This window comes from Spinacia oleracea, chromosome 5, assembly GCF_020520425.1.
Source record: "Spinacia oleracea cultivar Varoflay chromosome 5, BTI_SOV_V1, whole genome shotgun sequence".
NCBI lineage: Eukaryota > Viridiplantae > Streptophyta > Magnoliopsida > Caryophyllales > Amaranthaceae > Spinacia > Spinacia oleracea.
In genome coordinates this window covers 66412831-66434220 of record NC_079491.1, presented here as the reverse complement: position 1 = coordinate 66434220, position 21390 = coordinate 66412831, and the positions used below count along the sequence as shown (strand labels likewise).

At 36.3% G+C, this 21390-nt stretch overlaps 1 protein-coding gene across 2 annotated transcripts; it reads left to right on the top strand.

The window, feature by feature from the left end:
- Positions 1 to 3426: 3426 nt before the first annotated feature.
- LOC110790323 (probable LRR receptor-like serine/threonine-protein kinase At1g07650) lies at positions 3427 to 21012 on the top strand. Of its 2 annotated transcripts, none has more exons than XM_021995103.2 (24): positions 3427 to 3840; positions 5017 to 5188; positions 5380 to 5451; positions 5570 to 5638; positions 5715 to 5786; positions 5905 to 5973; positions 6100 to 6171; positions 6307 to 6378; positions 6465 to 6536; positions 6649 to 6720; positions 6817 to 6888; positions 8549 to 8620; positions 10480 to 10545; positions 11551 to 11619; positions 11736 to 11771; positions 11873 to 11910; positions 12435 to 12805; positions 12900 to 13095; positions 13416 to 13556; positions 13959 to 14077; positions 14193 to 14403; positions 14632 to 14863; positions 15886 to 16036; positions 20483 to 21012. In XM_021995103.2, exons 1-24 carry the CDS (start codon positions 3741 to 3743, stop codon positions 20873 to 20875), a joined length of 3009 nt encoding a protein of 1002 aa, XP_021850795.1. In that variant the 5' UTR covers positions 3427 to 3740; the 3' UTR covers positions 20876 to 21012. The 2 variants fall into 2 exon arrangements, with proteins under 2 accessions (XP_021850795.1, XP_021850794.1); XM_021995102.2 differs by having other exon boundaries at positions 3428 to 3840; positions 5902 to 5973.
- The last annotated feature ends 378 nt before the right edge of the window (positions 21013 to 21390 follow it).

Genomic DNA, 21390 nt, shown 5'->3' with positions numbered 1-21390 from the left:
CTCAAAATGTCACTCTGAATACTTGAAAACTCGTCCATAAATTGTGAACCTAGGCACATATTTATAGGGGTATGGAAAGGGTTTTGGAATCCTATTAGGATACTAATTAGCTTAATTAGAATTTTATTAAAACTCTTTTTAACTAATTCTATCCATTAGGATTTAGGAATCAATCATTGAACAAATCCCATTAGTTTTAGGATTTGTATCGAACACAAACGCACACGAGCCACGCCCTTGCGGGCGCTCAGCCCACGCAGGCCTTGCGGCCCACGCGTGCCTCGCAGCCCACGCGAGCGCAGCTCACTGCCCCATTGTGCGCGCGCCTTGGCCTTGCTGGGCCTGGCCTTGCGCCGGGCCTGGCGTGGCCTTGGCTGCGTTGTGTTGGCGCGCTTGGCTTGCTGGACGCGGGCCTGGCTTCGTGTTGGGCCTTCGTCTAGCAAGTCTCGTCCGATGCTAATTCTTACGACGCGCTTCCGATTAATTTCCCGATTCCGGAATTCTTTTCCGATACGAACAATATTTAACATTTCCGATTCCGGAATTAATTTCCGTTTCGAACAAATATTTAATATTTCCGTTTCCGGAATTATTTTCCGATTCCAATAATATTTCCGATTCCGACAATATTTCCGTTTCCGGCAATATTTTAGATTCCGGCAATATTTCCATTTCCGATAATATTTCTCGATACGTACCATGTTTCCGTTTCCGGCAACATCTACGACTTGGATAATATTTATATTTCCGATACGATCCATATTTCCGTTTCCGGCAATATCATCGTTTCCGGAGTATTCATTGTTTGCCTTTGACGATCTTAGCTCCCGCTGAAACCAAGATCCGCCGATTCCGAATAACCATAGATGGAGTATTTAATGCCATTAAATACTTGATCCGCTTACGTACTATTTGTGTGACCCTACGGGTTCAGTCAAGAGTAAGCTGTGGATTAATATCATTAATTCCACTTGAACTGAAGCGGCCTCTAGCTAGGCATTCAGCTCACTTGATCTCACTGAATTATTAACTTGTTCATTAATACTGAACCGCATTTATTAGACTTAACATTAAATGCATACTTGGACCAAGGGCATTATTTCCTTCATGCACACACTCACCGAAGCCCACACAGCAGCCGAGCATCGCAGCCGTGGGCTTGGGCCTCGCTGCTTTGCTCGCTGCATCGCTGCACTCCATGCGTGCACACGCCGAGCCTTGCGGGCTGGCTGCTTGCTGCACGCGAGTTGCTGGCTCGTTGGGCCTTGCGTGCATGCGCGCTTGGCGCGACGGGCGGGTAGCTTCGTTGCGGCTCGTATACACACGATACGATTGTTCGTTTCGCCCAGCTTACGAATATTCGCGATACGATATACGATTCCGATCCAACGTCGATTATATCGTAAATTATGTTTTTCCGAACTAATTCCCGAAAAGCTATTAAATGAATTTTCGATTCATTTAATCTGGTGATCTGTTACATGTCATTGGTGTGACCTTATAGGTTAAGTTAAGAGTAAGCTATGAGCCTAATATAGATTAGAACTCACTGATCGGAAGCATTGCTCCAGCTAGCTGTTCCGATCACTTGATCTCACTGAATTAATTGTTCGTATTTGATCTGAACCTTGGTATTAGACTAATGCACCTTGGGTGAAGGACACATTTCCTTCACTTTTATATTGTATCCCTTTATTTATTTGATTTCTATGTTGTAACCATGCATTTAAAATCTTACACATTGTACCCTGTTTTGTAAAATACAGTCAACCTTATCCTTATTGTTTATTTAACGTTTAAAAAATCCGTTACTTTTAAAACAAATTATGATTTTTCTATATTATAATCAACCTTATGTTTGTTGTTAACCCAATGTTTATGTAGAAAAATCCTATTAAAAAAAAATATGTATATAACGAAACTTGTTAACTTTGGATTGGCGGAAAGGATAAAAATGATTAACTTTTTTTAAGTACAAGGATACAATGTGTAAAATTTAAAACGTTTGGGTACAACGTAGGAATCAATTAACTATCGGAGAATCTATCTTACTACCGTACATGAAAAAAAGGAATGAAATACGGGATAAAGATGTTTATAAATCATTGAAAAATGATTTGATTGAACATATATGGCAAAGTTTCAATCAAGGGGTACTTAAGAAAAAATTAGTAGTCAGCTGGTATCTAATTTTACTTCATTGTATTTTAGAAATTTTGAAATTTATTACCTTAAAAGTACACCAATTTTGTATGTACTACCTTATGAAAATTTTATTTTAATTTACCGCTTTAAATTATGTTTTTGTTTAAAATCACTAACACATTACATTTCCCACATTTTAAAATTAAGATTTCTCTTTCGTTTCTTAATCTTTTAAAGTTCATTATTTTCTTTTTTCTATAGGAATTTGAAAGCACACTTTAAGGTAGTAAATTAAATAAATTTTTCATAAGGTAGTAAATACAAAAGTGGTGTATTTTTAAGGTATTAAATATCAAAAAATCCTTGTATTTTAAGAGTATTTTATTTCTACCTATGTACGTTTAAGGTTATTCGTTACATTTTCATTTTACAATTTTATTAGTTTGTTAAAATTAATAATTGTGTTATAAGTTGAATTTGAAGTGCGGTATACAGTAGGAAATAGTTAAGAAAAATTAGTGACAAAGAAAAAATTATTTTTGTAAAAAAAGAAAGTAATTTAAATAAGAAAAATGTCAAGTTAGTGGAAGAAGGGAAAAGATGAAAAAGAAATTATTTTTCGCTTTCAGTCGAAAATGCACATAGTCTAAACGGTAACTTTTGTGTAAGACCGCCTTACCGGAAAGACCACTTTGGTTACTTAACTAATTGATTTAATTTCTTAACTAATTAGTTTTAGTTCTTAACTTATTAGTTTCATTGTTTAACTAATTGGTTTTAGTGCTTAACTAATTAGTTGCAGTGCTTAACTAATTGATTTCATTATTTAACTTATATGATACCAAGGTGTCTTTTGTGTAAGACCGCCTTACATAAAAGTTTGTACTTCCTCCGTATTTTTTTAAGAGATACACTTGCCTTTTCCGGCCGTATTTTTTTAAGAGATGCACTTGCCATTTTTTGTAACTTATCAACCCCACCATCTAATTAAATAATATATCTACAACTACACCCACCCCACCCCCACCCCCACTTGTTCAAAAGGACATGGTCCCCACAGTACTTACTTATTAAAATATCTACCCCAACTTCATTTCTTTTATTTTTCTTAAGAACCGTGCCCAACCAAGTGTATCTCTTAAAAAAATACGGAGGGAGTATAGTGTAAAGGGTTATTAAGGTCGATCAGCACAAAGTATTTTCTGATAACTTTGTCTATTTGTAAACATGTCACACGGTTTTGAGAAAAAGTTCAAAGGTCCGAGCTGGAAGTCAACAATGTCGTATACTGGCTGTCGGAAGTTGATTTTCAACATCAATAGAAAGATGGTTGGATATGATTTTGACAATCTTTCTCTTTATTGCGGTAGAAAAACATGAGCTTTACTCTAGTAGTATCTTTTCAGCTGTCTATCAAAAATTAATGTCTTTTGGAATATGGACTGTGAAAACAACAACAACCCAGCTTTGAATTTTCATTATTCATCACTCCCATTAATGCAAATCCTTCCCCATCATTTGATCTTCATTCATCTGAAGATAAAACCCCATTTTTGTTGGTACTATAATCAGTGAAGCACCAAATTTGGAAGGAAATGGAGAGTTCTTTTCACACTGTTCTTATTGTTTTCTGGGTTTTGTTTTCTCTGTTTGGATTAAGCAGTGAGCTTTGTCAACGAACAGCCGCCAAAGAAGGTATTTAACGCTTACCCCTTGTCGCAATTTGCAAATTTGATGGGTGTTTTAGTTCGTTTATTGTTTGTATTTGTTTATGGTTTTCGTTTCCTTAATGCCCACCAAATGTTTGTTTATTTTGTCTATGAAAATTGGTTGAATAGTTGGTTGTTAATTTGGGAATTTGCTTTATAAAGATAAGTTCAGTTAAAATAAATTGAACCAAATTGAGCCTAACAATATATTTTGTAAGAGAACTATTAAGCCTTGTGATAGAATCTTGGTAGTAGAAGAGATATTGTAGGTGTTAAGAGCCCTTAGAGGCATTTCAAGTTGTTCAACCAACAGTAATTAGCCATTGATTAAACCAATTATGAACAAATCACTATGTTAGTTGTTATCTAAACTACATTGGCACAATGTTAGGTTTAAAGAAATCATTTTTCACTATAAATATGCGATGGCCACATGTAGAGGTTCTCTGAACAAAAACTTGTTCTTTCTCGTATCCTTAAAGAAATTATCTTTCTAGGCATGCTTGTATTATAGGCGTTCAATTAAGGGGATAGTAGGAGACAAAGTAAATTGAGAATTGTAGAGCTGGTGATACTCTTCTAGATGGTATGAAGTAGTGTACTAGTGATTGTAATGAGTGGATAAGGAACTTTTACCCTCATTTTGGGGGTAATAGTCCCTCGTTGCTGTCTTTTACTCACAAAATGTACGTAACCATTCCCCATCCCTCGCTCCTCTTTACGCCATCACAAGATTCACGACCTCATCCCATCTACCAAAGTTTTGTTTCACAGTTAAAGAAGACTGAATAAAAGGAATTTATCCTAGTAAAATATCCTCGGGAATGTGTTCAAAATTTAAGCCTTCTAAGTTCTGTATATGGTTAAAGGCTCTAATCCTATTGCTACTTGCTCATGACCACCTAACATTTTAAGCCCTTTGTTTACACGTATCCGTATGTGAGCCTTGTTAGTTTAATCATGTTTTCAAGATGTGGCAAGTGGTATCTGGTTGGCATGGAGATCGACTAGGTAATGACGGGCACATCAAATGTGGATAAATGTGCAATACCAAACAATGAAAATCACTCATAAGGCCTAATTCTTGGTTGAGGATTTGGACAAATGTTGGTTGAATACTCTATTGTGCATATGAGTTATACAATGAAGTTTGTTTATGCAGTGGAGGCTCTTCGTGAGATTGCCAAGGAATTGGGGAAAAAGGATTGGAATTTCAATGAAGATCCTTGCAGTAATCACACAAGTTGGTTTTCTAGAGGGGACCCAGCTAGACAGACTTATGTTAACCAAGTGACCTGCAATTGTGTTAGCAGCCGATGGCACTTGACAAATATGTAAATTTCTCACATTCAGAATCAGATGATTGTTTTAAATTGAGGCCCAATATTCCGTTTATATTGCAGAGAGATAGCATGGAGAAACTTAAATATTCTGTTATCTGGACTCTGGAGCTTGAAATAGAAATTTCAGTTGTATTGCACTTAAGTCTCCAGCAGTTGCCTTATTAAGTTTGCTTCTGGAACAGATCCCTCAAGGGTCAAGATCTTTCTGGTAGTCTTCCGAAATCACTGGTGAAGTTACCCTACCTCAAGACAATGTAACATAATTCTTACACTTCATTTTTCTTTTTAATTATTTTAAATAATTCATAAATTTTGTGTGTCTAGCTGGTCCAATGGAAAGTAGGACTGACATTGTCGTTCCTTATATTTCAGTGATTTGTCGAGGAACCTTCTTAGTGGTATGCTACCAGACGAATGGGCTACAATGAAATTGGAATTTGTGTATGCAACATCCATCTTCTGATCTGTTTATGGCTATATTCGGTATTTTGTTATCATAACTGTGGACTTGCTACAGGTCTCTTATGGCGAACCAATTGTCTGGTCAAATTCCAAAATTCATGGGGAACATTACAACACTCTTATATTTGTATGCCCCTTATTTCCTTTGAAATATTTCAAGCTTACATTCATAATTTAGTTGTATAATTTATTGTTTTTCAATTTATTACTTATGTTTTGACACTGGTAATACTAAATCTCAGAAGCATTGAGAGCAATTCATTTTCTGGAACTATTCCTGCAGAGCTTGGGAAGCTGGTCAACCTAAAACATTTGTAGGTCATTTCGTTTCTTATTATGATGTTCTGTTTTATTTTTACTAGAAACCCACACACTGCATGATTTCCTTCTTCTGAAACTTTTATTAGTTATTTGACAGTTTCCTGGTTGCCTGTTGCTAGATTTCTTAATGACAACAATCTTCGTGGACATTTACCAATTGAGTTAACTAAGCTGGCAAGTTTAACCGAACTGTAAGTATATTTTGACTGGTTCTGAAGTTTGTTTTCATATTTCATTTCAAAATTGTTTTCTTATATTTCGAGCAACACTGTCCCTTTTCATGGTCATGCTCCCCCCTCTTTTTTCCTATTTTACTTGGTTATCAGTAGGGTAAGCAGTAATAATTTCAGCGGACAGATACCCAATTACTTTCATCATTGGAAACAACTTGAAAAACTGTAAGTCTTTTCTGCTTTAATATCAGTGGAAGTGCAAAATGCATGATGACATCTTTCAATATATATCTGTATTTGATAATTTGCAGACAGATTCAAGGTAGTGGCTTTGATGGACCAATACCATCCAGTATTTCACTTCTGACCAACTTGATTGAACTGTAAGCCACTGTAAATTTTAAGCAAGTCTCTTGAATCTGCTGTATGTTTGAACATATTTAGAAATTGTAGTAAAACTGTGTATGCTGATAATATTGAGCATGACTTGTACAGAAGGATCAGTGATCTGAATGGAGAAGGTTCTGAGTTTCCATCTTTGGAGAATCTGACAGGCTTGTCGCGATTGTTAGTACTATTTCTTTGTTAAATAGCTCTCTCAAAAAGCATACAGTTATTTCTTTTTATTGTTTAGTCACTAATAAAAGTTTCTTTTACTTCCAGGATGTTGAAGAGCTGCAAGCTTTATGGGACTATTCCTAGCTACATACAAGCCATGTCAAGATTGAAACTTTTGTAACTCTCATCTTCGTGATTTCCATTTCAAATTTGTACGGGTTTCTTTTTGGTAAAGCATTATGCTAGCTTTTTGGTAAAGTATAGGCTTCGGATCAACTCGCAGACTCTGATCAGACTCTGATCCAACTGGCAGTTTAAAGTTCAACCTGACTCCTATTTACACAATCCTACTCCAATCTGCCTTGGATCCTCCAACTTTGTTCTAAGTTCAAACCAAATCTATTTATGTGTGCTTGTGTATCCTTTTTTTCCCGTTCATTTCTTACGGTTAGAACTCTCTAGCTAAACTTCAATAATAAACTAAGAAACTTTAATTAATTTAAATATACTCCCTCCATTTTTTTGTTACCCACTTTCTATTTTGAGGTGTTTTCTTTTGTTTTACCCACTTCTACTTTAACAAACATTTTTAACATTTACCCCTCTTACCCCACAATTTTTACACATTTCTACTCACCCTCTCTTACTTCATCTACCTTTTTTTTACATCCATCTCCTTACTCCATCTCTCTTACTTTATCCACTGTTTTGACACCCACTCATCTTTCCTAGAAACAAGAGTCCACGGTAAATGGACACCATAAAGTACCTGTAGGGAATAGTTAGGGATCTCTTAGTAATTTAATACTCTACATTTAATTAATACACTATATAATCTACTCTCTCTGTTCTTAAATGTTAGTCTAGTTTCCTTATTAAGCTGGTTTTTATGTTATCCTACTTGGTATCTTTCATTTTTTTAGCCAATCTTTATCCCCATTATACCCTCATTTCAAAATTGTAATTCCAATTCTGTCCCAAGTAAATTCCTTTGTGGCCTTAATATTTTCTCACTCCTACCCATATGGGTGAGCACATGGGTAAGATTCCTATGAGATTATTTCACAAGTCGCTTTAAAATGGATTGTCTAAGATTCCAAACAAGACTGATATATGAAAACGAAGGGAGTATTCCTCTTTTTTTTTTAAAGAAAGAACAATTGTTTGATGTTACTCCCTCCGTCCCCATTTAGAGTGGCCCCTTTCCTTTCTCATCTGTCCCAACTTAATTTGCGCCTTTCTATTTCCGGCAAGAACCCACTATTACTTTCTTACTTCTTTCTTCCCACTACTAAAACCTAGAGTGCCACACGCTCTCTCATTTGATTAAAAATACCTGACTATCTTTCATCGTCACTTAGAGGGTCGGATTCTGCTCAAAATCTGACTCCCGGTTCCTACACCTATGGCGAGTCAGATTTTTTAATTGGATAGAAAGTCTGATTTTTAATTTTTCGTATTGGTTTCTCTAGCATCAGATGAAGTTGGATTGGTAGTGAATTTCCATCCCAAACTCTTACCATCATACTGCAATTTAATTTGAGGATTTCAGAATGTGGGATGTCTCTGCCCTAGTCAGAGGCTGGTGAGAAGGGATAGAACAATAATAAGAATATAACTGTAAGAAAGGGATGGATTAAGTAGATGCTTTAAAGTGTTAAATATTGGGATTTGTTAAACATTTTAATGTCATGGTTTTCTTTATTCTACCCTTGAATATAGTGTTATGGCGATCATGGTGCATTCAGGTTTCTAAATACAAATTAGCTTCTGTGCACTTCATCTCCTGACGTTCTTTCTAAAAGTAACTTCTGATATCTGTCACACAATTTTGCAGGGATCTCAGCTTCAACAAGTTGAATGGATCTATTCCAAATGAGCTTCAATTTTTAAATAAATTGCAAAATGTGTAAGTAATTCAATCTTGGAATTTCAGATACTTCTAGTCTACTACATGCCATGTCATAGTTAGGCCACTGGAAGGATGGACTCGTATTCTTTCTATATAACCAATCTCCTTACGTTTCCAAACTTCGACATCTGTCCTTATGACAACCTGATGTTCTTCAAAGGAACAAACTTCTGCAAACATCTATTCATGACTGTTTTTTGCTTCTATTTGCTTAAGGAAACCTTTTAGAGGATAATTTTCTTCATTTTTAATTTCATAAGCTATATTCATCATCTTACTAAATAAATGAAAATAGGAAAAGAAGTAATGTTACAATCTGATCCTCACTAAGAGTTAGATATTTGGACACTGTAATATTACCATATTTTTTATGAAGTGAAAATTCCCGTGAAAATTTTGCATGAAAAAAGCTGATATTACTTGCACAGGCTGTATTCTTCAAAAAAAAAAATTATTTCCTTTTTTGGGATTCGTGAAAGGTGGAAAGCTGTTATTAGACTTTAGAATCAATCTCTGCATGTCCCCTTCCCTCCAATCCTTCATTTTAGGCATATCTTAATAGATATGCTCGTTATGGGGTTTTGGGACTAGGAATTCAACTCTTACAAGTTACAACTGATGAAAACTATATTGGTTCCATAGATAAAAAATGCGGTATCGGTCACGGTCGCGGGATCGGTCGCGGAATCTCGGTAACGGAAATGATGCGTTAGTCGCGGACCGTGTCGTTGTTGTCGCGTAGGAATTTGAAATTTGAAAAAGAAGCCCCATGTCAGCCCCACTCACTACCCACCCTAGTCCCCCTCCCCTAAACCGTACGCGTGACATAATCAAATGAATTCCTTAGTCTACCTTCTCTCTTCTCTCTTGTTTTAGATCTGAAAATGCAGTTCTCTATTCTATTTCAGTGGTGTTTCTCCATTTCTTTCCTTTTTCCCTTTCTTTTTGTCGAAAACATGGGGAATTCGGCCGGAAACCGAGTAGATGTAAGGTTAATAACGTTTAATGCGGACAAAATTCGTTCGGATCGGTTGAACCGGCCGAGATATCGCCGTTTTTAAAAACATCTTTACAACTCGGGATATCTCGTACCGCCGGCCTCCAAAACCTAGTTAACTCGGGCGAGTTTTTACACCATGATTGGTTCTTGATAAATTAAGTAATAAGTACTGTAAAGTATTGCAAATGTCTCCAGAATTATCTGGCATCTCCGTAAATGTTTGTATCATGATGCATATATCATAAACCATTTATGTTGCACAAATTTGCTGAGTGTATATTATTTGATACTAGTTTTATTTTTACAAAGTTCATACTGTGTTTGTGTAACTTCAAACTTTTAGGAAAGACGGTCTAACGGTTAGACCACTTTTATGCACTGGAACCAATTAGGTATGCACTTTAACTAATTAGTTAACCACTGGAACCAATTAGTTAAGTCTGAAATTCAATTAGTTAAACAACAAAACCAATTAGTTATGCAACCAAACCAATTAGTTAAGCACTGAACCAATTAGTTAAACAATGAAACTGATTAGTTAAGCAATGAGATCAATTAGTTAAGATTTCATGAGTTTTAGTTAAAATAAGTTTGTTAAAAAATAATAACTATCCAACTCATAAATTTAACTATTTGTCTTTATACCTTAACTATTTTGTTATTCAATTAGTTATTATTTTATTACTTTTAGTTATATTTTACACTAGTTTAGCTAATACCAAAAAAGTGGTCTAACCGTTAGGCGGTCTTACAGGAAAGCTTTTGTTGTGTAACAACTCGTTGGGCCTGCATCCCTTTGAGTTGGCCCTTTATAATTTTTATCGTTGAACTTGAAATGATTGTTGCCCATTGTCAGGTATTTATCGAGCAATATGCTAAGTGGACCTATTCCCAGCTGGATCACAAACAAAGAGGACAGCAGGTTTTTTTATTTTAGACTTGAGTTTCCTACTGTTCTTAAATTGCGACTTGTACCATTCTTAAACTATCTCCACACCTTCAGAAACCTGTTAAAAAGTTTAGGTGTCTCCAAAGGTGTTGAATAATATTTGCTGTGAATAATATATATATATATATAGGCAAGCACAGTACTTAAAACATCCACGACTAAATACAAGTCGTACCTCACTAAATATTTCAGCAAATTGAAATTACTACTTGACATTGGTTCTTTTTGGCTTGTGATAGCCTTATGTTAAAACGGTGTAGAGACTAAGCTATAGGTGAAAACTTTTGAAAAGTCTTTCTATGTTCTCTGCAAGGTGCATCTAATATGTGCAGTAATAGGAAATTTGCGCAGAAAGAAATATCTTTATTAAGACGAGAAATCCAGTCATTTCCATCCATCATCTATGCCGATGACATATCCATGCAACCTAACTGCCATAATGATTTTCTTACATTCTGTTTCCCTGAAGTAGCTGTAGTAGGCTAGTAGCAAACCTGCCATGAGAGTCTGTTTCAATTGTAATTTGTAAACAATCTGTCCCACTTAGGAAGCTTGTCCACAACGCCAAAGCAAATGTCTGGCAAATTCCTTACTACGCTGATATTTATGATACTATGAAAGGGATTATAAGCTGAATTATTATATGCACTAAAATTGTACTAATAGGAAGATGAAACAAACCTAGGAAGATTTTATGAACTAGACATTTGGTAAATAATATAAACAAAATCAGTAGAATGTTTGCCTAAAACGGGCTTGATATTAAAACTACTAGAGAGAATTACGACTTCAGTGTCATTTTTGAAAATGGTAAAGGTGAGAGTTATACACATTACAGCATTAGACGAAGAAGAAATTAGATAAAATCATATGATCAAGTTTTTTGAATTTGATTCTTTCCATTTTGTAAGATATAAGATGTATATCTGTATGTTGTGCATGTTAATATCTAATTGATTATGTTATGTGTGCTTTCAGCCACATAGATCTTTCGTACAACCATTTTGATGAAAGTTCTGCTCCCTCTTCTTGCAATAAAGAGACATTGTAAGATTCTGTCAAATTTTTATTCTTCAAACTCTAGCACTTCTTCCTTCAAATTCTCTTTTCCTTCGACGATTTTCTGTTCTTATGAATTTAATATCTGGCATCATCATATTCAGAAACTTATACAGAAGCTTCTCAAGGGGAGAGAACCTGTAAGCTCATCTGCCAATTTCATTTGTTATAGGCAGAGGTATTTTGCGTGTGTGTTATACTCTCCTAACTCTTTTTTTATTGTCGTGGAAACTTTGTTCAGAGAATCAAGTGTGTGCTTGAAGAACTTCAAGTGTAAAGGTGCATTACATCTTCAACTTTTCTGGCATTTAACGCGTATCTTCTTTCTTTCCCCCCACACTCAGTCCCACGCTTTATACTTATTTGTTTTTGATACGTCCTCCGTTCCATAAATATTGCAACCTTTGGACTTTTCACTATTCACACACTCCTCTTTGACCACCTAATCACCTATTGAGGTACGTAAATAAAAATGTAGTCAGGGTGAGATCGTGTTAAATTCATCTTGGTGGATACTTTCAAAATTTCAACTTTGTATAACTTTTACTTATAGGTAATTATATAGTTAATGGTCAAAGTTGTGTGCTGGGGAGCGTAAAAGTCCGAAGGTTGCAATATTTACATAACGGGGGAAGGATATTGTTGTAATTTCTGTCTAAGTTACTTCCATTATCCGTGCCTATTATGTGCTGCAATTGAAGAGCAAACTTAGAGTAAAATGAAGCAAAACCCTGAGCACAAGATGATGAAACCTCTTTCTCGTCATCTTCGTTTACTTCTGATGCGTGTCTTCATTTGTGAAGCTCGGTATTCATTGCATATCAACTGTGGTGGGGCTGAGACCACCGTCGCAAAGACTACCTATCAGAAAGATGATGAACGTGGGGGCGCTGCTAAGTTCATTCCCAGAAGGGCAGAATGGGGATTTAGTAGCAGTGGGGAGTTCTGGTTTTCACAATTACCTAGTGATTACATAGCAAAAGGCAACTCAGCGATAAGATTGAAGGACTCAAATCTATACATGAGAGCACGATTGTCAGCTACATCTCTAACATATTATGCGAGTTGCTTGGGAAAAGGGAACTACACAGTGACACTCCATTTCTGCGAGATAGTTTTTGCTAACAATTCTTATTCAAGTCTTGGAAGACGGATATTTGACATATATATCCAGGTAACTGCGAGGAAGCCATTATCGAAGTTCATAAAATTAGTAATGATCTTGAATCAATTTCATCTTTTAATAATACATAATGTTCTTGTTGCAGGACAAGCTTGTTCGCAAGAATTTTAATATTGTAAAGGAAGCAAATGGAACTAATAAAATCGTAAAGAAGGTGTTTCCACATATTCCAGTGAGTGATTCCTTAGAAATACGCTTTTACTATGCCGGAAAAGGGAGCACAGGAATCCCTGTAAGAGGAACATATGGCCCTCTTGTATCAGCAATTTCTGTCCAGTCTGGTAAATCTTCTTTTGCTGAAAGTTCTCATCCTCATTCCTTTTCTGGCTTCTTATTTGTACCAACAGTTAAATAGTACTCTCTAGGTTCGACTTGGCTGCTATTCTTGATCAACTAGATTTATACCCATGCGAGACGCGTGTAAAAGAAAGATGAATAAATTTACGTACGTGACATCATTTTTCTTATCAATCTCCTTAGTTTTCAAAAAAATGACACAGTCAATGACAGATGTTTGTGACGAAGTATGAGACTATGTGAATTGTTTTTTATATTACCTCACAACTCACAAGATACTAAAAGAAACTCGTTTTTGTTGTAGATTTCAAACCTCCTCTGGATAAACAAAAGATTATAAGGATTTTAAGTGGAGTTGCAATCTTAATATTGTGCACCACTATTCTTGGTGGTTTCATTTTATGGCGAAAACACAGATCAAGAGACATTGCATCAAGAGAACAAGGTAATTTTCTCTTTAAACCTCAAATTATTTAATGTATCCTCATAATTCCAGTCAGTTGATAGTATATAGGAGCAACTTCAGATTTCTCTCTGAGTTAGTTTTGCGATCTAGGGTTTAAACTTGGAATTCTACTAAAATAATAACTCATAATCTCAAATCATGAAGCTGCATCAACGGATAATTGTAAGGATGACTAAGAGTGTAGTAGAAAAAAATTAATATTTGGAAATGAAGAATTCCTGGAATGGACGGGAGAAAAGGACCTATTTTTCATTGGCATCTTCCCTGAGTATCCTGACAAATGACCTTTGCCAAGTCTCCGTCTATCATTGTTGAATCTTATTTGTAAGGTGTGCTTAATATTGTTTAATGATCATTCTTCTTATGTTATGCTATACACAGTTCTTGCGGGACTTGATCTGCAAACCGGGTTATTTACTTTTAGGCAAATTAAAGCTGCCACCAACAACTTCAGTGCTGACAGTAAGATTGGAGAAGGTGGATTTGGATCAGTATACTTGGTACGTTTCACAATTATCACTCTACTATAAACAACCAGATCTTTTGGGTTTTATGACACAATGTTATACACAACATTGGAGTATATAAAGGCTGTATATTCTCTTTACAACACAGGGGATACTGTTAGATGGCGCCCATATTGCGGTGAAACAACTTTCTTCAAGGTCCAAACAAGGCAACCAAGAATTTGTGAATGAAATAGGCATGATCTCTGGTCTGCGACATCCAAACCTTGTAAGATTGTATGGATGTTGTGTTGAAGGAAACCAATTATTCTTGATATATGAATATATGGAGAATAATAACCTTGCGCGTGTATTGTTTGGTAAGTAATTTTTGTTTTTGTTATATTCTTACTGCATATATATGTCTTAAATAAAGAATAACAGAGATCTTTTAATCAAATGGGTCACTTCTAGGAGATAATGCTGATTGGAAGAATTATTCTTGTTGTTCCCTGGGTTTTCCTGAATCCTATATATCTTATATACTATGTATACTGAAAAATCTAAATTTAGTGTAACATGATAGTAATTTTAATTTGAATTTTCAGATAATAGTCAGTTGAAATTAAACTGGCTTACTAGGCAGAAAATTTGCATTGATGTGGCAAGAGGTTTAACTTTTCTTCATGAGGAATCAACAATAAAAATAGTTCATAGAGACATCAAAGCTACAAATATACTTCTTGATGGAGACCTAAATGCTAAGATCTCGGACTTCGGGCTGGCCAGGCTTGATGAAGGGGAGAGTACCCACATCAGCACTAGAGTTGCTGGAACAATGTGAGTAGACTATCTAGTGACTTCACTGCTGTAGGTCTGTTTTCTATGTTGATTTGCATGCATATTGTTTGATATCTTACATGTTCCTTTTGTACCACATCGAACTTGCCACTATTAAGAGGATTGTTGTCTTGCATGAGATCGAGTTTGACAGTCATAAACTTGTAGCTTTATTGCTTGGGTTCTTTTGTCAGCTTGATGGGGAAAAAAAACACAATCTTGTGTATGACTATACATAAAGGTATTGTTGGTTTTTCTTGGTATTACTATTACCATGATCATAGGAAATGTTTGTCAAATATCAATATTGCAAAGGAAAATTTGACAAGGTAAATCCCAATTTTGGGGTGTCTTGCCGTATTACTCCCATCTTTGATTTATTTCTAAAATATCCAAGCTTCGGCTGCAGCTGACCACCGACTTGCTTAATCGGTAAAAGAACCTTCCCTCCTCTTGCTCTTCCCCCTTACCCTCCCCAGCAGTACCAACAAAGAGAAGATTATTGGTTTTGATAGAATCTTGTCTACATACTTCACTAGTTTACTTCCATTTTATCAGCTTTGTTTGTCACGAAAAGGACATTTTAAATGCTGGCTAATCTGGATAATAGCAAACAAGACAAATAACAGTAGTAGAGGGAGAAGCAGGACTTGTCAGTTGAGGAACTACTAAACTACCTGCATTCGGCACATTGTCCTTTTTAGTTATAATAGGTCTCTCATTATAGATTGCAAATATTATTAAATAAAACTGAATCTCATTTAGTCAAAGGTAATTTTTAAAATTATAGCCTCAGTCATCTGCAATATCAAATGTTTTCCTTCACAAGGTTTCCTATTTATTTAAGCCGTCCATTGCTAAAGCTGCCATTACTGTCATCGTTTTCTTCAACATGTGGTTTTTTTTTGCATAAAGATGAACTTGTTTTGGGTGTACAAGCATGCAATCCCATCATTTGTGGTTGAAGTTAAGTTAGTCTTTAAGAGGGAAAATGTTGTTGAGATCTTGTGCTGTTCTTGCAGAGGATACATGGCACCAGAATATGCATTGTGGGGCTATTTGACATATAAGGCAGATGTTTACAGCTTTGGGGTTTTGGCATTGGAGATAGTTGCGGGCAGAAGCAATACAAATTTCAAGCCAGATGATAACTATTTCTGCCTCCTTGATTGGGTAAGTTATATGTTCTTAGTTTCTTGCTCAAGTATCCAAAACGTTAGAGATATTAGGATAATGTTAAGGTATGCGTATTTAGTAATTTAGAAATGGAGCTAATTCTGCTGGCTTAATTATGCTGGTATAGTTCAAAGTCTATCAACAAATTGAGATTATAAGATGAGGTTTTTCTTCAACGAAATTAAGTTAGTAGGGGTGTTATAACCAAACGCGTGCCACAAACGATTATGAACAAACCCGCAAATACAATATAGAACAAATAGCAAAAACAATAATAAGAGACACAAGCTATGTTACTCAGACACGGGTGTCGGTGTCGTGTCCGACAAGGTGTCGGAGTGTCTGACACTCTGATTCAAATAATTGCAGACACTCCGACACGGTCAAAGGAGTGTCTTGACTTATTTTTTAGACACGGCTCGCATATAAAGTGTCGGATAATAAAAGTGACACTTCTTATAAAATACAAAAATAAATGAAAATCGTGAGGTACAAAGTTTATTCGCCAAAAATAAAAGAGATAGTTTTAAAAAAGGTTACTGTAAGTTACAAAGAATTTTAAAAAATAAACAAAATAAAAAAAATGAAAAGTTGAATAATAAGGGTCTGCCAAATTAATGGAAAAGATTCCTCAGAAAGAAGTAAATGCATGTGGGTTTGTTCCATGTGGCCCACCCTCTACCACACCCTTGTTTACTTTTGAAAAAGGTTATAGAAAAAAAAGGAAAAGAGAAAAGCAAGCAGTTCTTTTGCTTTCTTTCTCACTTCCATTTTTATGCCTTTTCCCTTCAGCAACACCCAAAAAAACGACGGGAAGGCAACTCGGCCATGGTGATTCTCAAGAAATTATCAATGAAAACGAAAATTGAAGATTTCATTAAGCTCGTTTTTCCTTCTACAACAAAAGCCCCAACCTATTTTTTCTTCTCTTCCCTTCCCTGACCATCAATTGTTAGATTTAGGGTTTCGAATTCTTCAAGATCCAAGTTTTTAGTTCCGGGTAAGATTAATTTTATCACCTAAATCTTCATCTTAAATGGGAAAATTTGAATCTTTTTACTCCTTTTCTTCTCTCCTTCCGATTCCGACACTGCAATTCGGACCCTTTTCCGACACCGGTGTCGACACCTCCCCGGACACGTGTCGAGTGTCGTGTCGCGGGTCGGGTCGTGTCGACACCGACACCCACCGTCCGGCGGAGTGTCGGAGTAACATAGGACACAAGTGTGTGTGAGGAAATTTAGATTTCCTCCCCTCAAATATTATCGTATTATTAAGTTCCTGCAAAATAACACAATAACCCCTCAATTGATGATTACTCTCACCAATGTATTTTTCCCTCTTTTTTTTCTAGCTAGGCCTAAGCACCCCTTTTATAGACTAAACTAGAAACCCACATCTACTAGAATTATACTTCCTCCCCAAGTTTAAATAATTCAAGAGATTTTTACATACCAAAATATATCTAGCTTTCTAATTACAATTCTAATTAAACTAGTAAACAAATAATATAGGAAGCTAATGTACGTAAATCGCCAAAACAAAGAATTTACTTTGAGTCTCCTTATTTCCCTATAATATGCTTTGCGTAGTTTAGGATTCTTAACAAGGAAGTCAACTCTAAATACAATTCTTGTTGTAGCTAGCTTGTCCGGTGTTTTGGCATGTTCCCAAATCGAGCTCCGACTCCAACCTCCAATACGAGTCCTTGTCGGTTTAATTAAGTTGTGTTTAATTCCTAACAAACCTTCTCTTAAACTCAACTTTATTTCATCACGAACCAATAGACAACTTTCGGAGCTTGCCTTCACTTGAGCCAAAATTTGTCCCCCACAACATCCTTCAAGTATGAAGAGATTTTGTTTGTTTCGTCGTCCGCTCAAGATCACACTCCCAGCCTTCCGGATCGGTTATTGATGACCTCCAAACGACCTCTCTCAATATGAATAGCATAACCCAAGCCATCCAAACGATCCAAAGATATGAGGTTACGATCAAGTCTCGAAATATACCTTACCTCTCGTAATTTTCGAGTACTCCCATCATGTGTCTTTATCTCAACCTCACCAATGCCCTCAACCTTAGCCTCTTCCCCATTAGGCAAAGGAACACAAAGCCCATCACTTCGTTTATAAGAAGTAAATCACTCCTTCCTACAACAAATATGTTGTGAGCATCCCAAATCCAAAATCCAACCCTGTTTTGGATCTTTACTCTCCTCCACCATTAGAGCCATATCCTCTTCAATAGCAATAGTAGCAGCAACTCTAACCCTACCGTTCCTCAACACCATCAAGTCTTCCTTGTACTAAGACACTTTGATTGTATATGTCCTACCTCGTCACAGTACCAACACTTGATGTTAGGGTTTGTATGCTCGCCTTCTTCTTGCTTTTCCATTTATTGCTACTACCCTCCGCTACCAATCCTGACCCTCCATAGATTGATGATGATCCTTCTTGCTTCATGAACCTCTCCGCCTCGAATAATGCCACCACAGTATCGTCCAAAACAATTGTTGTCTTCCCTACAAGTAAACTAGTTATCACAGAGTTATACCTTTTAGGGAGAGATGTCAACATTAAAATTGTTTTGTCATCCTCCTCGATTTTCACATCTAAACTTGTCAATGTGGTGATCAAGCCATTAAACTTATTTAGATGATCTTGTAGTGCGATGTCTTCCCCCATCTCGAGTGAATAAAGGTTTTTCTTCAAAAACAACTTGTTGGCCAATGACTTAGATGCGTACATCTTAATCAATTAGTCCCACAACTCCTTTAGATTATTTTCCTCTAAGACGATGTACTTGATCTTCGGTGCAAGAGCCAATCTGATCGTACTAGTAGCCCGTAGTTGCATATCCTCCCACTTGACCTTGGCCATCGAATCGGGTTTCTTATCCTCCAAAGTCTAGCGAAGACCTTGATGTATAAAAATATCTTTAATTGTACTTTGCCACAACGAGAAATTCGTCTTTCCGTTAGAAGGCTACCTTGTACTTGTTCCCGAAATCATCCATGGCTAAAACCTAGCTCTGATACCAGTTTGTTATAACTAAACGCGTGCCAAAAACGATTAGGAACAAACCCGCAAATACAATAATAAAAGACACAAGTGTTTGCGAGGAAATTTAGATTTCCTCCCCTCAAATACTGATACCAGTTGTTGGGCCCCGATCACCTACCTTGTCGAGCCACACACCACAACGACTCTACATTAGTATGATATTGTCCGTTTTGGGCCTAGCCCGCACGGATTTGTTCGTGGGCTCCTTCTCAAAAGGCCTCGTACTAATAGGAGAAGGTGAACACTTATATGCTAGACAATCTTTGCCTCCTCTTCCGATGTGGGACTTGGGTTGATATACCAACAAGGGGGGCAGTGCACTATTAACTTGGTCTGCAGTTTCTCTCTGTTTTTGTTCACTTTCTTTTCTTACCTACCAGGTATTTGAAGCAGATTAATGTGAGTTGATATCATTTTTTTCTTATGACTCTTTTAACAAAAAGTAGATATTTCCCAGGAGGGGGGGGAAGGGAAATCAAATGGTTGTTTTGTGAATGTGGTTGAAATGAAACCACTCAGGGGCAATAACTAGCAAAAAAGAAGTCAGCCGTATGGAAACAATCCTGGATTTAATTTGCTTGGTTGCAGTCCCTAAGAACATGAATGGTGTCTTCAGGACCTTACGGGTGTTGTATTGCACCAGTCGCAGTTATTTGAAGGAATGATATGCCTCGCTAGCAAAGTGTTTCTGAGAGGAAAGAGATCCATATAAACAACTTTTTTGATATAAAGAGAACTCTGGGAAGAGTATCGATTTTCCAAATCCATTTCAATTCACTAATTCCCCATTAGAAAATATCAATTTCTTGTTTGAAATCAAATTCACCATTAGAAGTAAGTTTTTAAGAAAAACATCCTGGGATTGGAAGCTTGGGTCGATCAGGGATAGGCACATTTAAGCTCATTCCAAGGTTAGTGAAATGTCAAGAAGTATTAATAAATAGAGTAATGGAGAGACTTTCTTCCCGTCTTTGGAGAGGGTCCTGAATCAAGCTTCTTAGGGGGGGCGTACACGACTGATCCAAAATAATGTAGTAGTGGGTGCAAAATATTTTTTTTGCTTTACTTTAGTGGGTGCAAATAGCCAAAATATGTAGATGAAAAAACTATAAAATTTTGATTGTTGAAAAATTTGCCAAAAATCTACCTTCAAGTCCACGTTTTAAACACTAGCTCCGCCCGCTGAGTACACCAATCCAGTATCATTTCACAGAAAAGTATTGGAGCCACTACAAATCCCCGGCCCCATTGAATACTTCGTATGAAATTATGAAAGCATTTCCTGGGCTGCTCCGCTTCTTAAGATCACATTTTGTACTTATTTGTGTTTGAAAGCATTGTTTATGTATTTTTTTTTTTTTTTTTTTGCGTTCAGGCCTTCGCTGTACAGCAACAGAATGGAAATTTGATGGAGCTAGTGGATCCAATGCTCGGAACTGACTACAATACAGAACAAGTACTGAGAATGATCAAGGTTGCTTTATTGTGCACTAATCCATCTCCTGCAGTAAGGCCAGTTATGTCCGAAGTACTAAGGATGCTTGAAGGACAAATGCTTGTAAAAGAACTTACCTTGGCACCTGGTCTATGCAACAATGACTGGTTTTACGAGGCATCCAAACGGTATCAGGATTCGACTTCAGACAGCGAGACTCAGACCCTAATTCGCTTTCCAAATGCTAGGAATAATGCCAACTCGTTATCTGATTTGTCTCCCATTCCTACTAATCACCCTAAACCCCCAGTTATTGAACCAGTTCAAACGTAATGTTTTATCATTCCATCAATTTAATACAAGTGTTCTTCCGTAACATATAGCCTTACTCATTTCTGATCAATATTTAGATCTTAAGTGTAATGATAAAATAAAACCCTTCAAGCATTAAATAACATTCATTCGTCCAATTTTGGGGTCTGTTTATAGATTTCAAAGGCATTGCCTTGCTAGTTACTTCCCTAGGCACAATTAACTTGTCAATGGTTGACCAAAACACGGTGTTGCACCATTCCTACATCTGATCTAGCATATTGAAGGTGCTTCTTTTATTAATGAGTGTATTTTTTCATCATGTTGGGGAAGCAAATATCCACAATACCAAGGAAAATTAACAATATAATAGGGTAAACTATTCCCTCCTTTTATTTTTGTTTCTTTACATTTGGTATCATGCACATGATTTAACATATAACTAGTTTGTGGGCCCGGATGATGTCCCGGACTACACATAACATTCACATTTACTTATATAAATACTTTTTTCCTAGGATAACATGAAACATGTA

Coding starts and splice junctions, on each gene's coding strand:
- LOC110790323 (XM_021995102.2), top strand. CDS start 3,741: ATGGAGAGTTCTTTTCACACTGTTCTTATTGTTTTCTGGGTTTTGTTT. Junction 5,974..6,099: donor CTGGTCAACCTAAAACATTT/GTAGGTCATTTC, acceptor GCCTGTTGCTAG/ATTTCTTAATGACAACAATC. Junction 6,537..6,648: donor CTGACCAACTTGATTGAACT/GTAAGCCACTGT, acceptor TGACTTGTACAG/AAGGATCAGTGATCTGAATG.